At 44.9% G+C, this 21,052-nt stretch overlaps 1 protein-coding gene across 3 annotated transcripts in view; it reads right to left on the bottom strand.

Moving 5' to 3' along the window:
* ttf2 (transcription termination factor, RNA polymerase II) overlaps positions 1-20,821 on the bottom strand; it is a 56,556-nt gene extending 35,735 nt beyond the window's left edge. For 2 of the 3 annotated variants that reach the window (XM_086006764.1, XM_086006765.1), the window contains exons 1-7: positions 20,689-20,820; positions 13,835-13,943; positions 11,549-11,635; positions 9,778-9,844; positions 7,346-8,428; positions 2,255-2,381; positions 1,245-1,409 (exon numbers count right to left, since the gene is read on the bottom strand). In XM_086006764.1, the coding sequence (XP_085862890.1) occupies positions 1,245-1,409; positions 2,255-2,381; positions 7,346-8,428; positions 9,778-9,844; positions 11,549-11,635; positions 13,835-13,943; positions 20,689-20,716 (1,666 nt within the window). In that variant the 5' untranslated portion in view covers positions 20,717-20,820. Of the gene's footprint in view, positions 1-1,244; positions 1,410-2,254; positions 2,382-7,345; positions 8,429-9,777; positions 9,845-11,548; positions 11,636-13,834; positions 13,944-20,688 lie in introns of all 3 variants that reach the window. The other variant, XM_086006766.1, reaches the window with a different exon arrangement.
* Positions 20,822-21,052: the final 231 nt, after the last annotated feature.

Raw genomic sequence — 21,052 nt, 5'->3', positions numbered from 1 at the left:
GTAGGAGTTTGTTAAGTAAATATACACGTGAAGTACATTTACCGACATTGTGTGCAAGGCATTTTCTACTACAATTAGTGCACTTGGCTAAAATGCTATCGCTGTAGTCACGCTTGTGGCTAGTCAATGACTTCTATTGGACAACACTGTTCTAACTGAAGAATCAAAAAAGCAGAGAAGATAAAGATAAAAGGTAACATTGTCTAATACCAATACTGATTTTCTGGCAGCAATAACTGTGGCTGTATGGTCTGGAACTGCTAAACTGAATCCCCATTACAACGGCCTGCAGGGGTATTCATCTGAAACATTAACTGGATTAGCCATGTGACAGTAATTACAATTTAGTAGCAGGATTTCAAACTGGCTTGCAATGCAGCACTGAAGGAATCATAGCATCTTACAGCACAGAGGAAGGATGCTGATATTTAAAAACAGACAATAATATTTATTTTTCAGGAGAGCAGTTGATGAGGTTCCTATAATATCCATAGCAACATTCCTCCAAGGTAAATAGTGGTTTCATTATTTTAAAAAAAACACAACTGCATCTTATTTATAATTGTGAACAAGCTGAAGCATTGTTATAATTCATTATAAAAGAAGAACTTGCATTTATATAGTGTCTTTCACAACCATAGGACATCCCAAAGCGCTTTACAGCCAATGAAGTACTTCTTGAAGTGTAGTCACTGTTGTAATGGATTCAACTAAGCAATAATGAGAGTTTTCAATCTACAATTAAAGTTCACATTAAGTTGTTTCTCTATATAATTTTACTGTGGAGTGCTTTACAGGACCAAAATCCAGTTGAGGGGTTCAGTCCTATCTGAGCCGGAGATAAAGGAAAAGAGTTATCTGGTCCAACATCCAAAGAAAAGTATGAGCTGATTTGTGACAGGATTACGAGGAATTTAATGGAGACATATAGCCAGCTGTTGATTGCCGAAAGAACAACTTGTCCAGGGCAAGTTGAAAAGAACAAAAGGTAGTTAGAATGTAGAATACTCTGCCACAAACTGATGTTGAATAGTTCTTAAATGTTTTTAAAAGAGAATTAGACAACTGCATGAAAAAGAGGAATATTAAAGGGCTTGGGAAGCAAGCAGCAGTGGGAATAGACAAGGTGGCCCCAAAGGAAAAAAACACCAGCACAGACTTGACGGACTGAACGGTCTGTTCTGTGCTGTAACATTCTGTGATTCTACTTTCTCTTAAAAGAATGCTTTCTTGTGACATTTTACCTCTAGGCACCTGGTTATAAAAGTGACTTGATCCCAGGGAAGAAGCATCATTGAAACGCGAAGTTGTTGCATCAGATCTGGGATCTTGATGGGGTATAGGTTTATTTAATAAGAAGGTGCCACTTTTGTCAAAGGGATTGATCTGACTGTTCCTGGTTTCCTCTCCTACAGAGAAAGACATTGTTAAGAGTTTGAGTTTCAATTGTCTTTATAGCTCCACTGTCAATATATGTCAGTTTGTAGCTAAACCCATTATTACCAACTTCAGTTGCACTAACAAAGTACCTGGCCTCTGCAAAGCACCTTGCTTGATGGCTCCGTTGAGATTAGATGTACAAATTGTGTAGGAATTCAAATCCTACAATTTCACAGCAGAGCATCTTGGTGCATCAACTGCTGTTGCTTAAGAGTCTCTAACCTACTGATAATTGTTGAGTGTAAATTTACGAGTCCACGCTGCCAGGGCAAATCCAATCTGGTTGGAAAACCGTGGACAGAATGTGCCCGAATTTCCAATTTGCACTGACAGGAAGCATTTCTTCACACAAAGGGTAGTGGAAATCTGGAACCCTTACCCCGCGAAAGCTGGTTCAATTGAAAATTCCAAAACTGAAACTGATAGATTTTGTTAGGCAAGGGTATTAAGGGTTACGGAATCAAGGCAGATAGATGGAGTTAAGATACAGATAAGCAATGATCTAATTGAATGGCGGAACGGGCTCGAGGGGCTGAATGGCCCACTCTTGTTCCTATGTTTCAGTGTGTGAAGCTCCTTGCTTGCAGTGTGGACTCGTAAAATGATCCCAATTATGTGCACACTTCTTTTAAGTAACATTTTATTCTTCTGGTGGAATCAATTCTAAAATTAAGCAGAAGGGTCAGCAAGGATTCATCCAAAAATAAACAGATTTAAATTAACACAGTATCAAACGCTCCTGTAACTCTGAAAATGTCCCGCTCACCCACCCAAGAAAATGCAGTCATTAATTCCAATCAGCCCAATATAGTACCTTTCTCCTTTTCATCTGTAGCAGACAGGCACAGTGCACCGAGAGCATCCTCCAGGACTTTGACCTGATTTATTAACCTCTGACCTTTATCAGGGAGGGCAGCAACATTCACTGTTCTCAGAGTAGTCTGAAAAATGAAATATTTAGTCATGAAAACAGCAATACTACCAAGCATTATTATTCCCATCATTCTTCTTCCTGAATTTAAACAGGAAGTATTTTATTCCTGCTGGCAATCACAAATGTAGCAAATTGTGTTATTGAATTATCAAAACAGGCACGTTAAAAATTTCACCGCATAGAGAGAATTATGTCCTAGAAACATAGAAGATAGGAGCAGTAGGCCATTCGGCCCCTCGAGCCTGCTCCGCCATTCAATCAGATCATGGCTGATCATCCAAACTCAGTACCCTGTCCCTGCCTTCTCCCCATATCCCTTTAGCCTTAAGAAAAATATCTAACTTCTTCTTGAATATATTTAATGAATTGGCCTCAACTGCCTTCTGTGGTAGAGAATTCTAGATTCACCACTCTCTGGGTGAAGAAATTCCTCCTCATCTCTGTCCTAAATGGCTTACCCCTTATCTTTAGACTGTGACCTCTGGTTCTGGACTCCCCCGCCATCGGGAACATCCTTCCTGCATCTAGTCTGTCTAGTCCTGTTAGAATTTTATAAGTTTCAATGAGATCCCCTCTCATTCTTCTAAACTCCAGCGAGTATAAGCCCAATCGACCCAATCTCTCCTCATACGTCATTCCTGCCATCCCAGGTATCAGTCTGGTGAATCTTCGCTGCACTCCCTCCATGGCAAGAACATCCTTCCTCAGATAAGGCGACCAAAACTGCACACAATACTCAAGGTGTGGTCTCACCAAGGCCCTGTGCAACTGCAGCAAGACATCCTTGTTCCTGTACTCGAATCCTCTTGCTACAAAGGCCAACATACCATTTGCCTTCTTAACCGCCTGCTGCACCTGCATGCTTACCTTCAGCGACTGGTGCACAAGGACACCCAGGTCTCGTTGCACTTCCCCTTCTCCCAATCTATTGCCATTCAGATAATAATCTGCCTTCCTGTTTTTGCCACCAAAGTGGATAATCTCGCATTTATCCACATTATACTGCATGGGGGAGAAATTGGGTGAGTAGCGCCACCTGTTAGCGCCTAAAGAGGCAGTCAGTGGCTGTAGCGCCACTGGCTGCGTCTCCGGCGATATTCAGTAGGGGCGCTAATGGTGGCGTTAGGCATTTGCGCTGCGCCGCCACCGATGACGTCATCGGTGTGCGCAACACCCCATTCGTGCCCCGTTCGCGATATTTGGTAGCGAACGCCGCAGTTGCGCCGCTCGCTACCCGCGCCCGGTTCACGGGGCCTTACTGTGCCGGCAGCGGCGCAAGTTAAGGTGGAGGTGCGGGGCGGCCGCTTTTTCGGTGGCCACCTGCCAGCACCTCCGCCCCGGCCTCCTAACCCGCCCCCCCCCCGCGGCATTGCCGGCTGTTTCCCGAGAGCCCGGCACTTCTCCTTGGTGCCGGGCTCATTTGCCGGCACTCGCGATCGGGGATCGCGCTGTTGCAGGCACCTCCCCCTTAACAGTGGGTGGAAGGCCTGCAGTACCGCAGCGTGCCGTGCCGCAGCATGTGGCGCTGCGGCACGTTGCGCTGCGATAATCAGTTTCAGCGCCCTAAGAGGGTCGCGGAGCGCCTCGAGCCTCACCCCGTGTCCGTCGAGCGGCACTGAAACTGAATTTCTGGCGATCGGTATCACACCGATCGCTGCGCTAAATCCTGCGCTTAGCCGACTTTGGCGCCCCAACCCAATTTCTAGGCCCATCTGCCATACATCTGCCCAATCACCCAACCTGTCCAAATCATACTGGAGTTTCTCAGCATCCTCCTCACAGCACACACGCCCACCCAGCTTTGTGTCGTCTGCAAAGTTGGAGATATTACATCTAGTTCCCTCGTCTAGATCATTAATATATATTGTGAATCGTTAATCCTATTTGAAACCCAACTTGGAATTGATAACAGTTAACATACCAATTGGCTTTGCACTTCCAAAGGCACCATTCCTACCTCTCAAGCCAGAAAGCAGGAAATCTGCTTTCCAGATTTTACCGTAATGACTTCAATCGGATGGTAAAGGCAACTCTAAGCCATTCTGCTAGATGGAGTACTCCCAGTCAGAAGCAAGGCAGATTAACCTCGACACTGATACATTTACATCCCTACACTATATGCAGACTGGTTAATCAAGAGGCGATGTTAAAAATCAGCTAGCTCGAGAGATCTCCACACCCAAGTTACCTCACCGTCCTAACTGGAGGAGAAGCACATGTGATAGTGGTCAGATCAACAGATAAAATAAACAGAGAAAAATGGGAAATGAGAATTAACATTTTCCTAACATTCTGCTATTGCATCGATTTAAGAATTCAGTGAATTATTTCTGATAATTCCCTACAATTACAGCCATTCTATGAACACAGATAAATAGGATTAATACAAAATTGAATCCTCCAAGTGCCCTCAGTTCAAAATAAGATATTCCACACAATTCATGTTGAACGTGAAATTTACATTTATAAAACTATCTGAAGTACAGAGATTCTCCTATTTTGCATAGATCTGTGTGTATGGAAAACCATGTATAGATTCAGAAAACTCAGTTTAAAAATATACAATTTTAAAAACTTTACATCAACCAGTTTTATGTTTCACCATATATTTAAGTGCCATCTTACCTTTGCTTTTGAGAAGAAAGAATAGTACCATCTTTCTACAATTGTGGATTCCTACATTAACCTCATCGACACAACAGGTGAAATTTAAACACAGACTGTATTCCCGGTAACAGAGTGGCCGGAATTTTGCCTACCTGGGCGGGTCCGGTGCGGGCGGTGTCCGTGGCGGGTCACGACCCCGCTGCTGGCTCCATCCCACTGTTGAAAATGAACTTGCCTTAATGGGGCCAATTAAGCCCGCCCAGCACGTTACCCGGCCCAATGAGATGGAGCAGGTCTGGTGGTGGCCATTCATGACGCGTTTTCAGCCGGGATCTTTAAAGGGACTATGGCCACATTACATTTGAAATTTAATCTAACATATTGCTGTCAGTGCACTACAGCATTGGAGTGCTGCAAATACTGACAATGGCTGCACAGAGGCAGAGGGCTGCACCCAGGTTCTCCGATGACTCCCTCCATATGCTTGTGGAGGAAGTCAGAGCACGCAGGGAGGTCCTCTTCCCTTCCGGTGGGCGGAATAGACCTCCCCTGGAGACCAAGACAGCCTGGTTGCAAATTAGGTCACAAGCAGGGATGTGGTCAGGAGGACCTGGGTGCAATGCCGCAAACATTTCAATGATCTCATTAGATCAGGAACCATTTGTACAAAGCCACACTCAACTTCATCCTGCTGTGCCTCTCATCACATCCCCATCACTCTGCCTTCCCTACCCTATTCCTGCACATCCTTACTCACACCAACTTACCTTGCACCTCCACCCATCCCTCTCTCTCTATCTACATTAGCACATCTCCATCTCAATCTCACTAGCCACCCCACACACTCACCCTCATCCTAGTGCAATCATACCAACTAACAACACACAAGGGTAGCCACTTCGGTGGTTTATCCAATGTTTATGTAAAGTTTCTGTTAATGTGGCGTCAAACATAAAAATGTTTATTTTCAACACTTTCCGGTCTTGGACAGATTTGTGTGCACCTTTGGAAGTGGCTTAGAGAGTTGCAGTGAATAGTGAGACATAACGGTAACCCCCCCCCCCCCCGCAATGGTGATGAGTGTGAAAGGAATGGCTTGGGCATTGTAGGGATGCTTTATGGTATTGGTGTGGGGTGGTGCCAACCTGCCGCATCATGTGGCAGCCATGTGGGCGTACAGTATAAAGTTAACTAAATCTGGCCATGATAAGGCCATCCCTGGCCTCCCGGGCAGCAATGCACTCGGGTGCTGATGCCCTCTGTCCTGTGCAGCATCAGGTGATTGCGGAGAAGGTTGGTGTTGTTGGTGTGGCTGGTGCTGCTGGTGTTGGGGCTGATCGCGGTCAGATTCTGAGGACCAAGGTGAGACAGTATAAATGGCACCCATGTTGATGGAATAGATGGCAGGTGAAGTACAGAAGCATTCTGTCAATGGTGAGAGAGTTCTTCCAATGAGGTGACACTGGATGGCGACTTTGCTGGAAACACTTGCAGCCCGCAGTATCTGTGCTGGAAATGGACTAAGCAACAGCTTCTGCCTGAGGAAAGTGATCATCTGTCAGGTGGGAGCTTTTACTGTATATCTGATGCTGTCAAGTAATTGGCCACGGAACTCCCGCCTCAGGTTGACAGACGTGCTTTCTGAGCTGTGTGACTCCTGTGGCCATGCAGGGAAATTTAAAAAGTAAGTGAAAAAAGGCTCGAGTGCCTGTAAACTACCTGATAATGATTTCAATTGGGTCAGCCGCTGCTGCCGGTCGGGTCAGCGCCGCGATGACCGACGCACCTAGGGGAAAGACGTGTGGGAGCAAGATGACGGCGGGTTCCCAACCCGCTGTCAAAAATAACAACTTTCCCACCCGACCCGCCACCGATCACGCCCGCTACCACCCTGGAAAATTCCAGCCAACATATCTACAGTCTGTGCAATTAATTCCCACCTACTTTAGATCATTTATTGAGAAGATACTATCTACAGGATGCACTGCAGCAAGCCGCCAAGGCTTCTTCAGCAGCACCTCCCAAACCTGCCACCTCCACTATCTAGAAGGACAAAGGCAGCAGGTGTATGGAACCACCATCACCTCCAAGTTCCCCTCCAAGACACACACCATTCAGACTTGGACATATATTGCTGTTCCTTCATTGTTTCTGGCTCAAAATCCTGTAATTCCCTACCTAACAGCATTGTGGGAGTACCTTCACCACATGGACTGCAACAGTTCAAAAAGGCCTACCACCACCTTCTCAAGGGCAACTAGGGATGGGCAATAAATGCCAGCCATGCCAGTGATATCCACATCCCAAAGAATGTTAAAAATCACATATCACTGTCCGATCGTTACCTCTGATTATGACTATTACCTTTTTTTGGTTAAGTTGAATAGTTAGCTGGTTGTGCAGTGCCTCAGCTTTCTTGGTTTCCATGCGTGCTGATGCAGACTCGAATCCAGGAAAGGTTGTGATTGTTCTCTGTCCATTACTTATAGTTGGCTTCTTTGTAGCTGCTGTCTGCTTGGCTTCCACTGACTGGCTGCTGGGCACACTTTGCTCTAATTTAGTATGGCTATTTTCTGCTCCAATACGAACAGTTGCCTCAGCATGAATTTGTCCATATAATTTACTTTCCTCATTTTTTTCCCTATTTGAATCAGGGCTATATGTAGAAAGGACTGAACGGTGTCCAGTAGCACCGTGTTCAACTTTGGTTCCTTTTGTCTGTTCTGAGTGGTTTTCCCGAGTGTCTGTTGGTTCGGTCTCTTGGGGTACCCTGGTCACACAGCACTTCTGAGTGCTACTTGACTTTTCATTTTCATAACTACATTCGCTTTTATTGCTTGATGCTTGTCTGTCCCTTAGTTGTTCCCCTTTCAAGTGTGCACTGTTGGTGGTTGCAGTGTTTCCATGGCATGATGGGTGCTTAGATAATTCTTTATGGACATGCTCTTCCTCAGATCCTAACTGCACTTTATCCTTCTCCATAGTCTGGGTTGGCTTTGATAATTTCCCTTTGTCAGTTGCCAATGGTTTTAAATATGGTAAGTTGTGAGCTTTCTCCTTTCTGCTGGAGTCAGTTCCGCCTGTTCTGGCATCACACTTAAGGTGATGAATTGCTTCTTTTTGGGTCTTTTTAACAGCAAGCTTTTCAGCCTCATTAGATGACTTTTCCTTGATCTTGAACCCATCATTAGACTTCTTTGCTACCTCCTGATCCCTTACTGGTAAACCATTTACCTTCGTCTCGCCTACATCCTCATTATGCTTCTTGTTTCTTTCCGACTCAATCTCTTCGCTACTATGGTTACCAGTGGCAGCTTTCCATGTGGATGGCTTCCGATTCTCACTCGGGACTCTGAAAGGATTTTGTTCTTGCTTCTTAGGATGGTGGGGTTGCCCTCCAACACGATGGGCATCGCTCTCAGTTGATGACAGCTTTGAATTTGGTTCCTGAAAAACACAAATATTAACATTTATTATTTTATGTGCATGTCCAAAAAAGAACACATATTGTGGACTGTCTAGTTTTTTTTTAGAAGAAAAGTTGCAGCTTACGTGACAACCCAGCTGAATAATTCATGTGGAATATAATATCTGTATTTTTTCCTTATTAAAAAGTGAGGGGTGTCAGTGCTGGGGAAGCATTTTTCCATTCCTACATCCCGTGTAAGCATCAAATGCTCTCAAGTCAGGGACAGCAGAGACCAGATACAGAACAAAGTATTCTCTGCACAGCACTCACTGCATCTCAACTTCAGAAGAACACCCATTTGCACAAGTGTTTCACTTTCTAAACACTAACTATCCTTTGGCCTCTTTGAATGAGATTGATGATTAATGCCAATATTAGCACAACTTATGGCAATCCGCACTCATTTCATTATCAGAATAGAGATTCTTCAGACCAACAATCTAATTTGGGCTCTCAGGTCACAAAGGTGAAAAAAACACTGTTTTAATCCATAGAAACCCACTTAGCTGGTATCAATACCAGAAGATCAGTAAAGAAACATTTACCACCTTTCAAATTAGCACCACTGGGTCAAATTCTACAATGGTTTAGATGAAGTCAAAAATGTTACTGTTAATATGTTGTTAGGGTCTTTCTTGCTAGTCACCCTGCCTCTCAATAAAAGCTACATTTGTGCTCAAATCAGAATTTTATTTTATTTTAAAGGAAAGCTTTACCATATGCAAAATGCATCTTTTTCTGGGCAAGGTTCTGAATCATGGAAGATTGAGAAAATATAAAGGACTAAAATGGTCTAGTGGATTTCAGAGGCTCCCTATAATTGTACGTATTTCCCATCATCTTGTACAACATCCTTGTTGGAGATTTCTACACTCAGTTGTCCTTAAGTTTGCCCCTATTGATTTTAATGGAAAGGAAAATCTGAGGCCGAAGAGCACACAAGGAGTAGCCCCTGTCCACAGTCTTCATTCTAAAATCTAAAAGGAGTATATCACTAATCATTTTTGGAGTTGTGAATATACAGTAAATTTGATTTTTCCTACATTAAACAGTGACTACACTTCAAAAGTACTTCATTGGCTGTAAAGCGCTTTGGGGCGTCCTGTGGTCTTGAAAGGCGCTATAGAAATGCAAGTCTTTCTTTTTTGCTTTATTAACACCAGTCCAAAAATAAAATATCAAGAACCACAGCACCAACATTTCAACCCCTTAAAATAACAATGATCCATGCCTTTGGCTTCTGGTACTAATATAATGGGTTATCAACATTACAACATCTTAACTATTACCAAATGCTATAGTACAAACTTCGATTGAACGTCCATACCTGCCAGGGCACATTTCCGCACCATTTCAGTTGATCTGCCTTCCCTTTCACACAGCGATAGTATAACCTACAAGAAGAGCATAAGACAAACATTGAGGCCTAGAAATTGGGTTGGGGCGCCAAAGTGGCGCAAAAGTCGGCTAAGCGCAGGATTTAGCGCAGCGATCGGTGTGATACCGATCGCCAGAAATTCAGTTTCAGTGCCGCTCGAGGGACACGGGGCGAGGCTCGAGGCGCTCCACGTCCCTCTTAGGGCGCTGAAACTGATTATCGCAGCGCAACGTACCGCAGCGCCACATGCTGCGGCACGGCACGCTGCGGTACTGCAGGCCTTCCTCCCACTGTTAAGGGGGAGGTGCCTGCAACAGCGTGATCCCTGATCGCGAGTGCCGGCAAATGAGCCCGGCACCAAGGAGAAGTGCCGGGCTCTCGGGAAACAGCCGGCAATGCCGCGGGGGGGGGGGGGGTTAGGAGGCCGGGGACGGAGGTGCTGGCAGGCGGCCGCCCCGCACCTCCACTTTAACTTGCGCCGCTGCCGGCACAGTAAGGCCCCGTGAACCGGGCGCGGGTAGCGAGCGGCGCAACTGTGGCGTTTGCTACCAAATATCGCGAACGGGGCACGAATGGGGTGCTGCGCACACCGATGACGTCGTCGGTGGCGGCGCAGCGCAAATGCCTAACGCCACCATTAGCGCCCCTACTGAATATCGCCGGAGACGCAGCCAGTGGCGCTACAGCCACTGACTGCCTCTTTAGGCGCTAACAGGTGGCGCTACTCACCCAATTTCTCCCCCTGAAAATCAAAATCGACTGCAAATGTTGTGCCTCAATCACACTTCCATTATTTCTGCTCTGGGAGGGAAATTATTCAACTTACTTCCCATTAACGAACATATACTGGACCAACATCTTTTCATATCATAGGGACTATGTACGGAAGAAGACAGAACCAGTACCAGTGATGGAGCTACCTACTGTGCTGTGCACATAAGAGTGATTCTATCATGTAACCACAGAGAGAAAACAATTTTTATGGTACTTTGTGGGAGTGACTCACACAGACAAGAATATCTTGACAGTGTTTCTTTAAACTAAGTCCTACGGCTGAATGGCCAAACTTGGGAATGAGAAAAGGCTATGCATCATATTCAGCTCACATCCAAAGGATAGAAAGATCCAAACCATGATATAAACAAGAAACTGCAGCTCCTCTGCTGGCCTACGAGGTAAATGCACCCCAGCCACCAGATGAAGATGCAAAACTACAAGAAAAATGTGCAAGTACAGGAAACTTTGGTTTATTCGGAGGTTAAAAGTCCGGAAAGCTCTATCTACCGGCAAAATTCAGGAGCCGTTTCCTATAAGTTTTTTAACTTCTCGTTGCTTTTTTTCCCCCCAGTCAGGCTCTGCAAGGTCTGTAGCTAAGCAACAGCTTCAGCTAGAGACGCTTTTAAGCTGCAGCCGACTGTTTTGAAGCTGTTGCTAAGCAACAGGGTTTGTTGATTCACACAGAGCTGAAAATCTCCGTATGTTTCAACATTAACGCTGGTTTGTCCGGCAGTTTTGATGGGATGGCAACAGCTCGGTCCCGTCGGTGCCGGATATCACAAAGTTTTCTGTACCAGTACCCCAAAGTACAAAATGACATGGTTCTCCCTTTCTCCTGCCCTTCAGAATAAGAAACACAAAGGGATTCAGTACCATGTCGACTTCATTGCTTGTGTGAAATATCAATTGGAGTTGCTTACACAATAGTAATAGTAAATCATACCGAGAAGACTGGGTGTTGGGTTTTCTAGAGATGGCCTGAAGTTCTACAATTGAGTCTTCGTGTACCAAGCAGTGAGACACAGGAATACTGGGAAAGAAAAACAATACCACTTACTGCAGAAAACACATAGAAACTTACAATAGCTGTTAGTGGGAACCTCAGTATCAGAGGAAACAGGAGGCAACAAAAAAAAATGCCCTAAATGAAACAGCTTAATCAAAAGTTTACTTCGGTCCCAATTGAGGAATTGGTGGGGGCATTACAATTGGCCTTAGTGTCCCTGAACTTGGGGGGGGGGGGCGCAGAGGAAATCAGCTACGGTTCTCACTGTTGCTATCCAGTAATGGTGGGAAAGAGGGAGCCTGCGTCATTAGTCATTGACTTCAGCAGAGGAATCACATTTCTAACATATATTCAATTTAAAGACTGAGATTCTCACTACAATTTTATATGCACAGCATTCATAATGTAACTTTCACTAATTTTAAGCAAAGGTGAATTCTGATGCTACAATTAAAAAATAAAAGGACTTACATTTATACAACACTGGCACTTTTTGGGGATTTCAGACTAGTTCTTAGTGTAGTTTATGTTAAAAAGGATCCTATTTAGTTAACGCCAGAGGATAAGTGGGGGGTGGGGGCAGGAGGTGTGTATTATTTTTAAAGCTATGCAAACAAATTTGTGGAATATTGCTATTTGCACACCACTTTGGGCTGAGGCAGTACAAGTCAATAAACTCATCATGTCACTATTCTCCCATTCATTTTGACAGTAACAGGAGATAGTTTCTAGGGACACATACCCAGGGGTGTGGAGGGCACAATAATAGGTGATGTGCCTCAATAATTCCGAGACTCGAAGGTAGCAGAACAAAACAAGGCTTTTATTAACTTAGAACGAAACACGTAAGCGAGAGAGATGTCGTCCTTCTGGAGATTGGGGCTAGACTGAAGCTAGCTTACAAACGGGGCCAGGTATGGGCGGAGCCCTACACACAGCACATTCCAGCACACAATACAGCACATTCCAGTACACAATACAATGAGGTCTGGGGGAAGGGAAATGACACTGAAACCGATCTCAGTCACAGGCAGTGATGAATGGAAATATTTCATCACAATAGGTTTGACCAGCAGCTCTGGCCAACCCGAGAGAGGGGGAGGGATCAGGAATCAAGCCAACTTCCTGTGGGAAAGGAAACAAGAGAATAAAGACCCATGTGTTGGTCAGTCAGTTGGTGAGGTCTCCGGAGAGGGAAGCCAGCAAGGTCCAGGCAAGTCGTCTTTAAGAAGAAAGCCAACCTTGGTTTAGATAGCTGGCCAGGTTCCAGGGAAAAATGACTGACCAAGAAAAGTAACATTTTTTAACCTGCTAAAAGGAACAGTGTGGTGTATTTTTTTTATTATTTTACTTAATTACGAGACAGGAACTAAAATGAGATGGATTAAGGTGAAATTTGATTACAACTGTTACTCTGTATGTTCACTTGCTGCCTGTAAAATAAAGCAGCTTTGTGATTCATATCTGACTTCTTCGCAATAAAGTGTTTCTCACTGTACCAACTGAAAGACTGGAAAAGAACAGATGCAAAAGTCTCTATCTGGTTCAGATCACAAAGGGGTCCATCCCCATGTTACGCTATTGTATAATTAGCTATTCGGCAGTACAGACATGCTCCTAAACACAAGACACGGGAGCCACTTACAGGAATACCCAGAACCGCTGAACCCGAGAGAATATTTTAGGCAGATCTGAAATTTGTAACAACCATCATTCACATCCGCAGGACATCCCAAAGTGCTTTGCAGCTAATGAGTTACTTTAGAAGTACAATCACTGTTGTTCTATAGATAAATGTGGCAGACAATTTGCGCACAGGAAGGGGTCACAAACATCAGTAAGATAAATGACTCGTTAATCGTTTTTTCATGGTGTTGGTTAAGGGATAAGTTGGTTAGGACACTGGAAGAAATGTCCCGATTTTCTAAACACTACAGGGCCTGGAAATGATTGCCAAACTTCCTCCATAGGCACAAATGTTTTGACCAATGACAGAAGTTTGAAAGGTGCTTAAACTCTCAATATTTCCAGTTACAGTATTGCCACCACCTGCTCGTCAATTTCCAGCAACCTGTGAAACTCCACGTTGCTTGGCTCCAAAAATTTCTAACTGGATTCTAAAGATTGCAACTTAGAGTAAAATGTTGCAACACAAAAATTTCTCAACAAAACATTACTCCTACTTCCTCCTCTATATTGTGATCTAGAACAAGCAATATGTACTCAGCAAGCTGTGTGAATGCACACGATGAGTGGTGGTTTCCGCAGAGATAGAAACTCTTTCCTTTGGTGGCTCCATCTCTCACTCCTGTTTTCAGAAAACACAGGGTTCCTGCAGGAAACACGAGAACACACAATCAAGAAAAGAGTTAGGGTGAAGAAATAAAAAGGAAAAACTTGCATTTATTTAACACCTTTCACAAGCTCAGCATGTCCCAAAGCACTTTACAGTCAAATAAGTACTTTTGCAAGTGTAGTACTGTGTAATGTCGGAAGCATGGCAGCCAATTTGCACACAGCAAGCTCTCACAAACAGCAACGAAATAAATGACCAGACTATTAGTTTTGGGTGTTGGTTCAGGGATAACCGTTGGCCAGGACACTGGGAGCACTCCCCTGTTCCTCTGTGAATAGTGCCATGGGATCTTTTACGTTCACTTGAGGGGGCAGACTTGGTTAAAAGTCTCATCCAAAAGGTGGCACCTCCGGTAGTGCTGCGCTCTCTCAGTACCGTACTAGAGTATCCGTCTAGATTTTGTGCTCAAGGCTTTGGAGTGGGACTTGAACCCACAACCTGACTCAGGACGCGAGAGTGTTGACACTGGACGCAAGAGTGCGGACACTGAGCCACAGCTGACAACTACAAGGTACAACATATGCTTCTTAAAAGGAATTTAAATAAGAGTTCGTTCATTTTAATAGGCTATACTGCTTTGAAGCACATTTCATTCAGTTGCGCTACTGAAGTATTTTAAATCAACCAAAGCAGCATTGACAAATTTGAAATCAAGTAAGCACTGAAACATAGAAAGAATCCCGTGCATAACTTTCAGACTCACTGCACCTGGTTAGAAGATCACATTGAACCACACAGTAAGAGCCTTTGCAATTCTAAAATCTGCTCCTGTTTGAATCAAAACATGTAAATTCTTTACTCCAAACTTTTACACACTCGAGTCCTGGTGTTTACTGCATATCCTTCATATAGTTCCTACAGACAAAAGTTCCAGCCTTTATTAGGAACTATAAGGGGTTTTCACCAGTACTGGTCCCCCGTTACACACAGTTCTTGGACTCCAGGATTTATAAAAACAAAATACACATGGCACAGGGTTTTGGCTCAACGTTTGATTCGTTCATTTAATTTCAATTTCATTTGTCACATAACCAAATACAACAAGTGAAATCCAGTCAGTGAAATGCTTTTTTCTTAACGAGCCGAGCGCACCAAGCAGCAAGGACACTTAGCTGCCTGGTACGCACGGAGCCCGCAAGGACGGCAGCCATCTTCATCGGCGCCATCACAATAGGGTCCGCTCTTGCCTCGATCCGCCTTTCCCGCACTCCTGCCCGACAATCTTCAGCCGCCGTGGTACCGACGTCCCGGGGCCTGCTTCTCCCTGGCTCTCCTTCCACCCGGTCTGACCTCCGAGCCTCCCGCGGTGTCCGACCTTTCAGGGCCTGCTTTTCCCACCCTCGGTCCGCTGGCCGCCTCCCCTCCTACCGGTTCGGCCTCCCGCCGAGGAGCTGCCGGCCTCCGTGGTACAGCGGGTCGTCATGGTCTCCATCGCTGCTTCTGTTGCCTCCCCGCCGAACACATCAGTGCCGATGCACAGCGTCTGTAGCGGGAGTGGGCCGACCGACTCAGGGAGAGCGCTTACCCTGCGACCGCCACGGATGGCGGCGCGTAACCCGGGCCTGTCACCGAGAAAAAGCCTCACCGCTGCCGTCCGGCGGAACACAGACATTTATTGAACGCACACACACAATTACCTCCCCAGTATAATATTAGACTAACAACCCCAAAATACTAACGCCTACGCAAGGGTCATTTGCATCGACACAATATGACACACTTAAACCCGTCTGCGATTTGAATGTTACATGTAAAGTTACCCAGACTCAGTCACAAAACCCTTATTGTGATCTGACGGAAACTTACTCAGACTCAATCACAAAAGCCCCCTCTATGATTTGACTAAAACACACAATCACCACTCCCGATCGGCTGTCTCCTGGAGTTGATTGTAGGCCTGAATCCTTCTGCTCGCTGTTCTTGCGTTAGATTCCGACGCCGTCTCTCTTCAAAGTGGCTTTTTCTTTATACCCAAAACCAACTTGCAATATCTTGAAACATATTTTCTGTCCCCTCCTGTGCACACGATGGCCATATCAAAATGTGTGAATGTCTCTAGCAGAGAATTCTTGATGGCTAATTGTCCCTCGTATTGTCCATTGATTACTTGGGCACCGACTGTCTGTATTGAGGTCCTTTCTGACAATGCAACCTTCCCAAGGTGACTGCATATTCTAATTGTTGGTTTCTGTTAGCATTCATATTCAAATGGTTCAGGGCCCAGCCCATTGTCTAGACCTGCCCTGATACCAGCATTTCTGGAGCCATGGTCCAAGGTGCGCTTCTTTAACAATGTAACCCCTGGAGGAGAAGCATCTGGGAAGGCGACGAATACCTCGAGTCTCTTCGCCGGGAGCAAGCGGAAGCCAAGCACAGGCAGCACACGTCAACCCAAGCACCCCACCCACCCGTCCCTTCAACCACTGTCTGCCCCACCTGTGACAGAGACAGTAGGTCCCGCATTGGACTCATCAGTCACTTGTGATCTCATTTTTAATGTGGAAGCAAGTCATCCTCAGTTCCGAGGGACTGCCTAAGAAGAGAAGAACCCCTTAAGGTAAATGAATATGCGAATGTTCTTGTATCTTCCCTAGACAGAAAACCTTCGTATAGCAATTCGGCTGCAATGTCTGAATTAACCCTTTATTGTCCAGCTCTTTTTGCGGGCTGTGCAGTTCTGGGTTTTTATATTTCATAGTCCAATTTTTACCGTTGGGGGGAGGAACGGATCCTACAGAACATCGGAACTGGAGTAACATTCAGCCCTCGAGTCTGTTCTGTCATTCAATGAGATCATGGCTGATCGGTATCATAGAAACATAGAAGATAGGAGCAGGAAGGAGTAGGCCATTCGGCCCCTCGAGCCTGCTCCGCCATTCAATGAGATCATGGCTGATCATTGAAATTCAGTACCCTGTCCCTGCCTTCTCCCCATATCCCTTGATCCCTTTAGCCTTAAGAAATATATCCAACTCTTTCTTGAATATATTTAATGAACTGGCCTCCACCGCCATCTGAGGCAGAGAATTCCACAGGTTCACCACTCTCTGGGTGAAGAAATTCCTCCTCATTTCAGTCCTAAATGTCCTACCCCTTATCCTTAGACTATGACCCCTGGTTCTGGACTCCCCGACCATCGGGAACATCCTTCCAGCATCTAGTCTGTCCAGGCCTGACAGAATTTTATAGGTTTCGATGAGATCCCCTCTCAATCTTCTAAACTCCAGTGAGTATAAGCCCAATCGACACAATCTCTCCTCATACGTCATTCCTGCCATCCCAGGTATCAGCCTGGTGAATCTTCGCTGCACTCCTTCCATGGCAAGAACGTCCTTCCTCAGATAAGGCGACCAAAACTGCACACAATACTCAAGGTGCGGTCTCACCAAGGCCCTGTACAACTGTAGCAAGACATCCTTGTTCCTGTACTCGAACCCTCTTGCTACGAAGGCTAACATACCATTTGCCTTCTTAACCGCCTGCTGCACCTGCATGCTTACCTTCAGCGACTGGTGCACAATAACACCCAGGTCTCTTTGCACTTCCCCTTCTCCCAATCTATTGCCATTCAAATAATAATCTGCCTTCCTGTTTTTGCCACCAAAGTGGATAACCTCACATTTATCCACATTATAGTGCATTTGCCATGTTTCTGCCCAATCACCTAACCTGTCCAAATCGTACTGGAGTTTCATGACATCCTCCTCGCAGCATACCCTCCCACCCAGCTTTGTGTCGTCTGCAAATTTGGAGATATTACATCCAATTCCCTCATCCAGATCATTAATATATATTGTGAACAGCTGGGGTCCTAGGACCGATCCTTGCGGTACCCCACTAGTCACTGCCTGCCACTCGGAAAACGACCCGTTTATTCCAACTCTTTGCTTTCTGTCTGCCAACCAGTTCTCTATCCAAGTCAATACCTTGCCCCCAATCCCATGTGCCTTAATTTTGCACGCTAATCTCTTATGCGGGACCTTATCGAAAGCCTTCTGAAAGTCCAAATACACCACATCCACTGGTTCTCCCTTATCTATTTTACCAGTTACATCCTCAAAAAATTCCAGTAGATTAGTCAAGCATGATTTACCTTTTGTAAATCCATGTTGACTTTGTCCGATCCTGTCACTGCTTTCCAAGTGCTCTGCTATTACATCTTTTATAATGGACTCTAGCATTTTCCCCACTACCGATGTCAGGCTTACCGGTCTATAATTCCCTGCTTTTTCTCTGCCACCTTTTTTGAATAGTGCGGTAACATTAGCTACCCTCCAATCCATGGGTACTGTTCCAGAGTCTATCGAGTTCTGGAAGATGACCAGCAATGCATCTACTATTTCTAGGGCCACTTCCTTAAGTACCCTGGGATGTAGATTATCAGGCCCTGGGGATTTATCGGCCTTCAGTCCCATCAATTTTCCTAACACCATTTCCCTACAAATACTGATTTCTTTCAGTTCCACCCTTTCATCAGACCCTATGTTCCCCGGTATTTCTCTATTTACTCCCTTTGGTTCCATATCCCTCAATACCTTTGGCCAGCAAAAATCTATCGAGCTCAGATTAAAATAATTAATTGAGCGAGCACCTACTGCTTTTTGTGGGAGCGAGTTCCACACTTCTACCACCCTTTGCGTGAAGAAGTGTATTCTAACTTCTCTCCTAAATGGTCTGGCTCTGATTTTTAAGTTATATCCCTTTGTCTTAGACGCCCCACCAGTGGAAAAGGTTTCTATCTACCCTATCAGTTCCTTTCAAAATCTAAAAACCTTCTATATTCCAGGAAATGCAAGCCTAGTTTGTGTAATCTCTCCTCATAATTCAACCCTTGGAGCTCTGGTAACATTCTGGTGTATCTGCACTGCACTCCTTCCAAGGCAAATATACAGTTCTAAAGGTGCTCTCTTTGGGCCACCATTGTTCCTAGCTTTTCACCATTTAAATAATACTCAAATCTATCCTTTTTTAGTACAAAATGGATGATCACTTATCTGCTTTGAAATCCATCTGCCACAGTTTTGCCCACTCACTTAATCTATCAATGTCTCGTTGTAATTTTATGCTCAAGTCTACACTACCTACCATGTTACTGGGTCTACTTTATTATCCAGGAACAAAGCTTCAGTGCTTTCCCTGACCAGTGATTGCGAATCAATGTCTTCTCTAACTCTTCCACTAGCCCAGAACATTGTGGCTTTCTTTTTCCTGAAAACTAAGCTAAAACAATGAAAATGAAAATGCCCTTTTGACAGATTTATGAAGTCATTTCAATACCAAAACACACTTACACCATGTTTGCACGCAGGTAACCTCCTGTACAGGTGTTTTCTAAACTACCTGCAATGGATACATGTGCCGATGAGGCACAGTAAGCACACTTTGTTCTGTAACACTTGTCCAGAGAAATACTTAAATAAAAATCCTATGCAACAGCTATACGGTGACAAAACCAATGTCACAAAGCAGCTTAGACTAGTTTCGCTCGCTGAAATTTGAAAATACATATCTCTAATCACCATATCCCAGTCAACCTCACTTGCGGATATAGTAATCATACAAAAATAAAACCAAGTACTGTGGATGATGAAAATCTGAAATAAAAACAGGAAATGCTGGAAACAGTCAGCAGGTCAGGCAGCATCTATCGAGAGAGAAACAGAGTTAATGTTTTCAGATCGATGAAACACCCGTTCTGATGAAAGGTCATCGACCTGAAACGTTAACTGTTTCTCTCCACAGATGGTGGCTGACCTGCTGAGAGTTTCTAGTATTTTGTTTTTATTGTATTTCTATGGCATTGTTAACAAGGGGGCTTCAGTTATGTAATCAGCAACAAAATATACCTGCGGTTTCCGTATTTTGTTTTTCTTTTAGGTTTCCAGCATCTAGATTTTTTGCTTACAATTTGATACTAAAGATTTTAAAAGTGGGTGTGAGAAATGGAAACTTTGCAATGTTATGGGGCAGGGGAGGAGGGAAGGTTGGAGTTAAGATACATAGCTGTAGCAGAGTAGAAGGGCACTCATATTATATCAGAATCAGAAAGAGCTTGCACCTTTCATGTCCTCATCCCAAAAGCAATGCATTACTTTTGATGAGCAGCCACGGCTGTTAATTAAAGAAACTCAGCAAGATCACACAAACAGAAAGTGAAATGAAAGACCAGTTAATCTATTTTTGGGTGGTGGTTGAGCAATGAATGTTGGTTAGCACATGGAGCACTCCCTGCCTTTCTTCAAACATGGTCATGGGGTGGTGGGGAGGACGCTGGGGTAAGTTGGCTTCAACATTTCCTCCCATAAAAAAAAATAGGTTACTCCACATCAGAAATAATGCATTGAATGGGCAGCGCCTTGGCACATTGTGAAGCGGTGAAAAGGGGCTGTATGAATGCAACTTCTCCCGTCTAGCTTTGAAGGAGACAAACGTCTCTCCTGCACAAGCAACGTTCCAAATCCCCCGGGGCCGGGGCCGGGGCCAGCGCCCGGTCTCGGAACGTCATCGCCCCACGTGGCAAGCTGCCGGAAATTCACATCTTTCAACGTACTGATTGGTCCAAACCCCACAGCTGCGCTGGATTGGTCACACCAACTGCCAGTTGAAGTAAGTCACTTCCGGAAAGACGTTTTCAAACCGAGGACTGGATTCCTTCTTATTCCCCTGAGCCGTTCGGCGCGCGCACACTTCCAATAAGAACTACCCGAATATTTAAACGTACCATGTTCCTCGCATAGCACCTGCTCCATCCCACTCTTGTTATCAGAGATCCAGCGAACCACCAGTTCCAAACACCAGCCTAGCCAAATCACGTGACACCCGACGCCGCTCGCAGATCACCAATGCCGGCGCTGCGGTCTCACCCAATCAAAAGCCGGCACCGAGTTCGAGGCGGGAAACCAGTGGTTTCATCCGGGTACCGTACTTTTAAATTCTCTCCGGATAATGGACAGCAGCAAGCACCAATCAGAATGTGATTGGCTGCTTCCCTTGGTGTGCATCTTGGAGCAGGATGATGCGGAGGGTTAATGCTCATATTGATGTTAATTATAGATCTGAAGTTGGCTGCTCACTTGTAAGGCTTA

The sequence above is a fragment of the Somniosus microcephalus genome, chromosome 14 (genome assembly GCF_052327205.1).
Source record: "Somniosus microcephalus isolate GS21.2 chromosome 14, FLI_Smic_1.0, whole genome shotgun sequence".
Taxonomy (NCBI): Eukaryota; Metazoa; Chordata; class Chondrichthyes; order Squaliformes; family Somniosidae; genus Somniosus; species Somniosus microcephalus.
The sequence above is the reverse complement of the archived record's forward strand: the minus strand, read 5'-3'. Positions and strand labels throughout refer to the sequence as shown.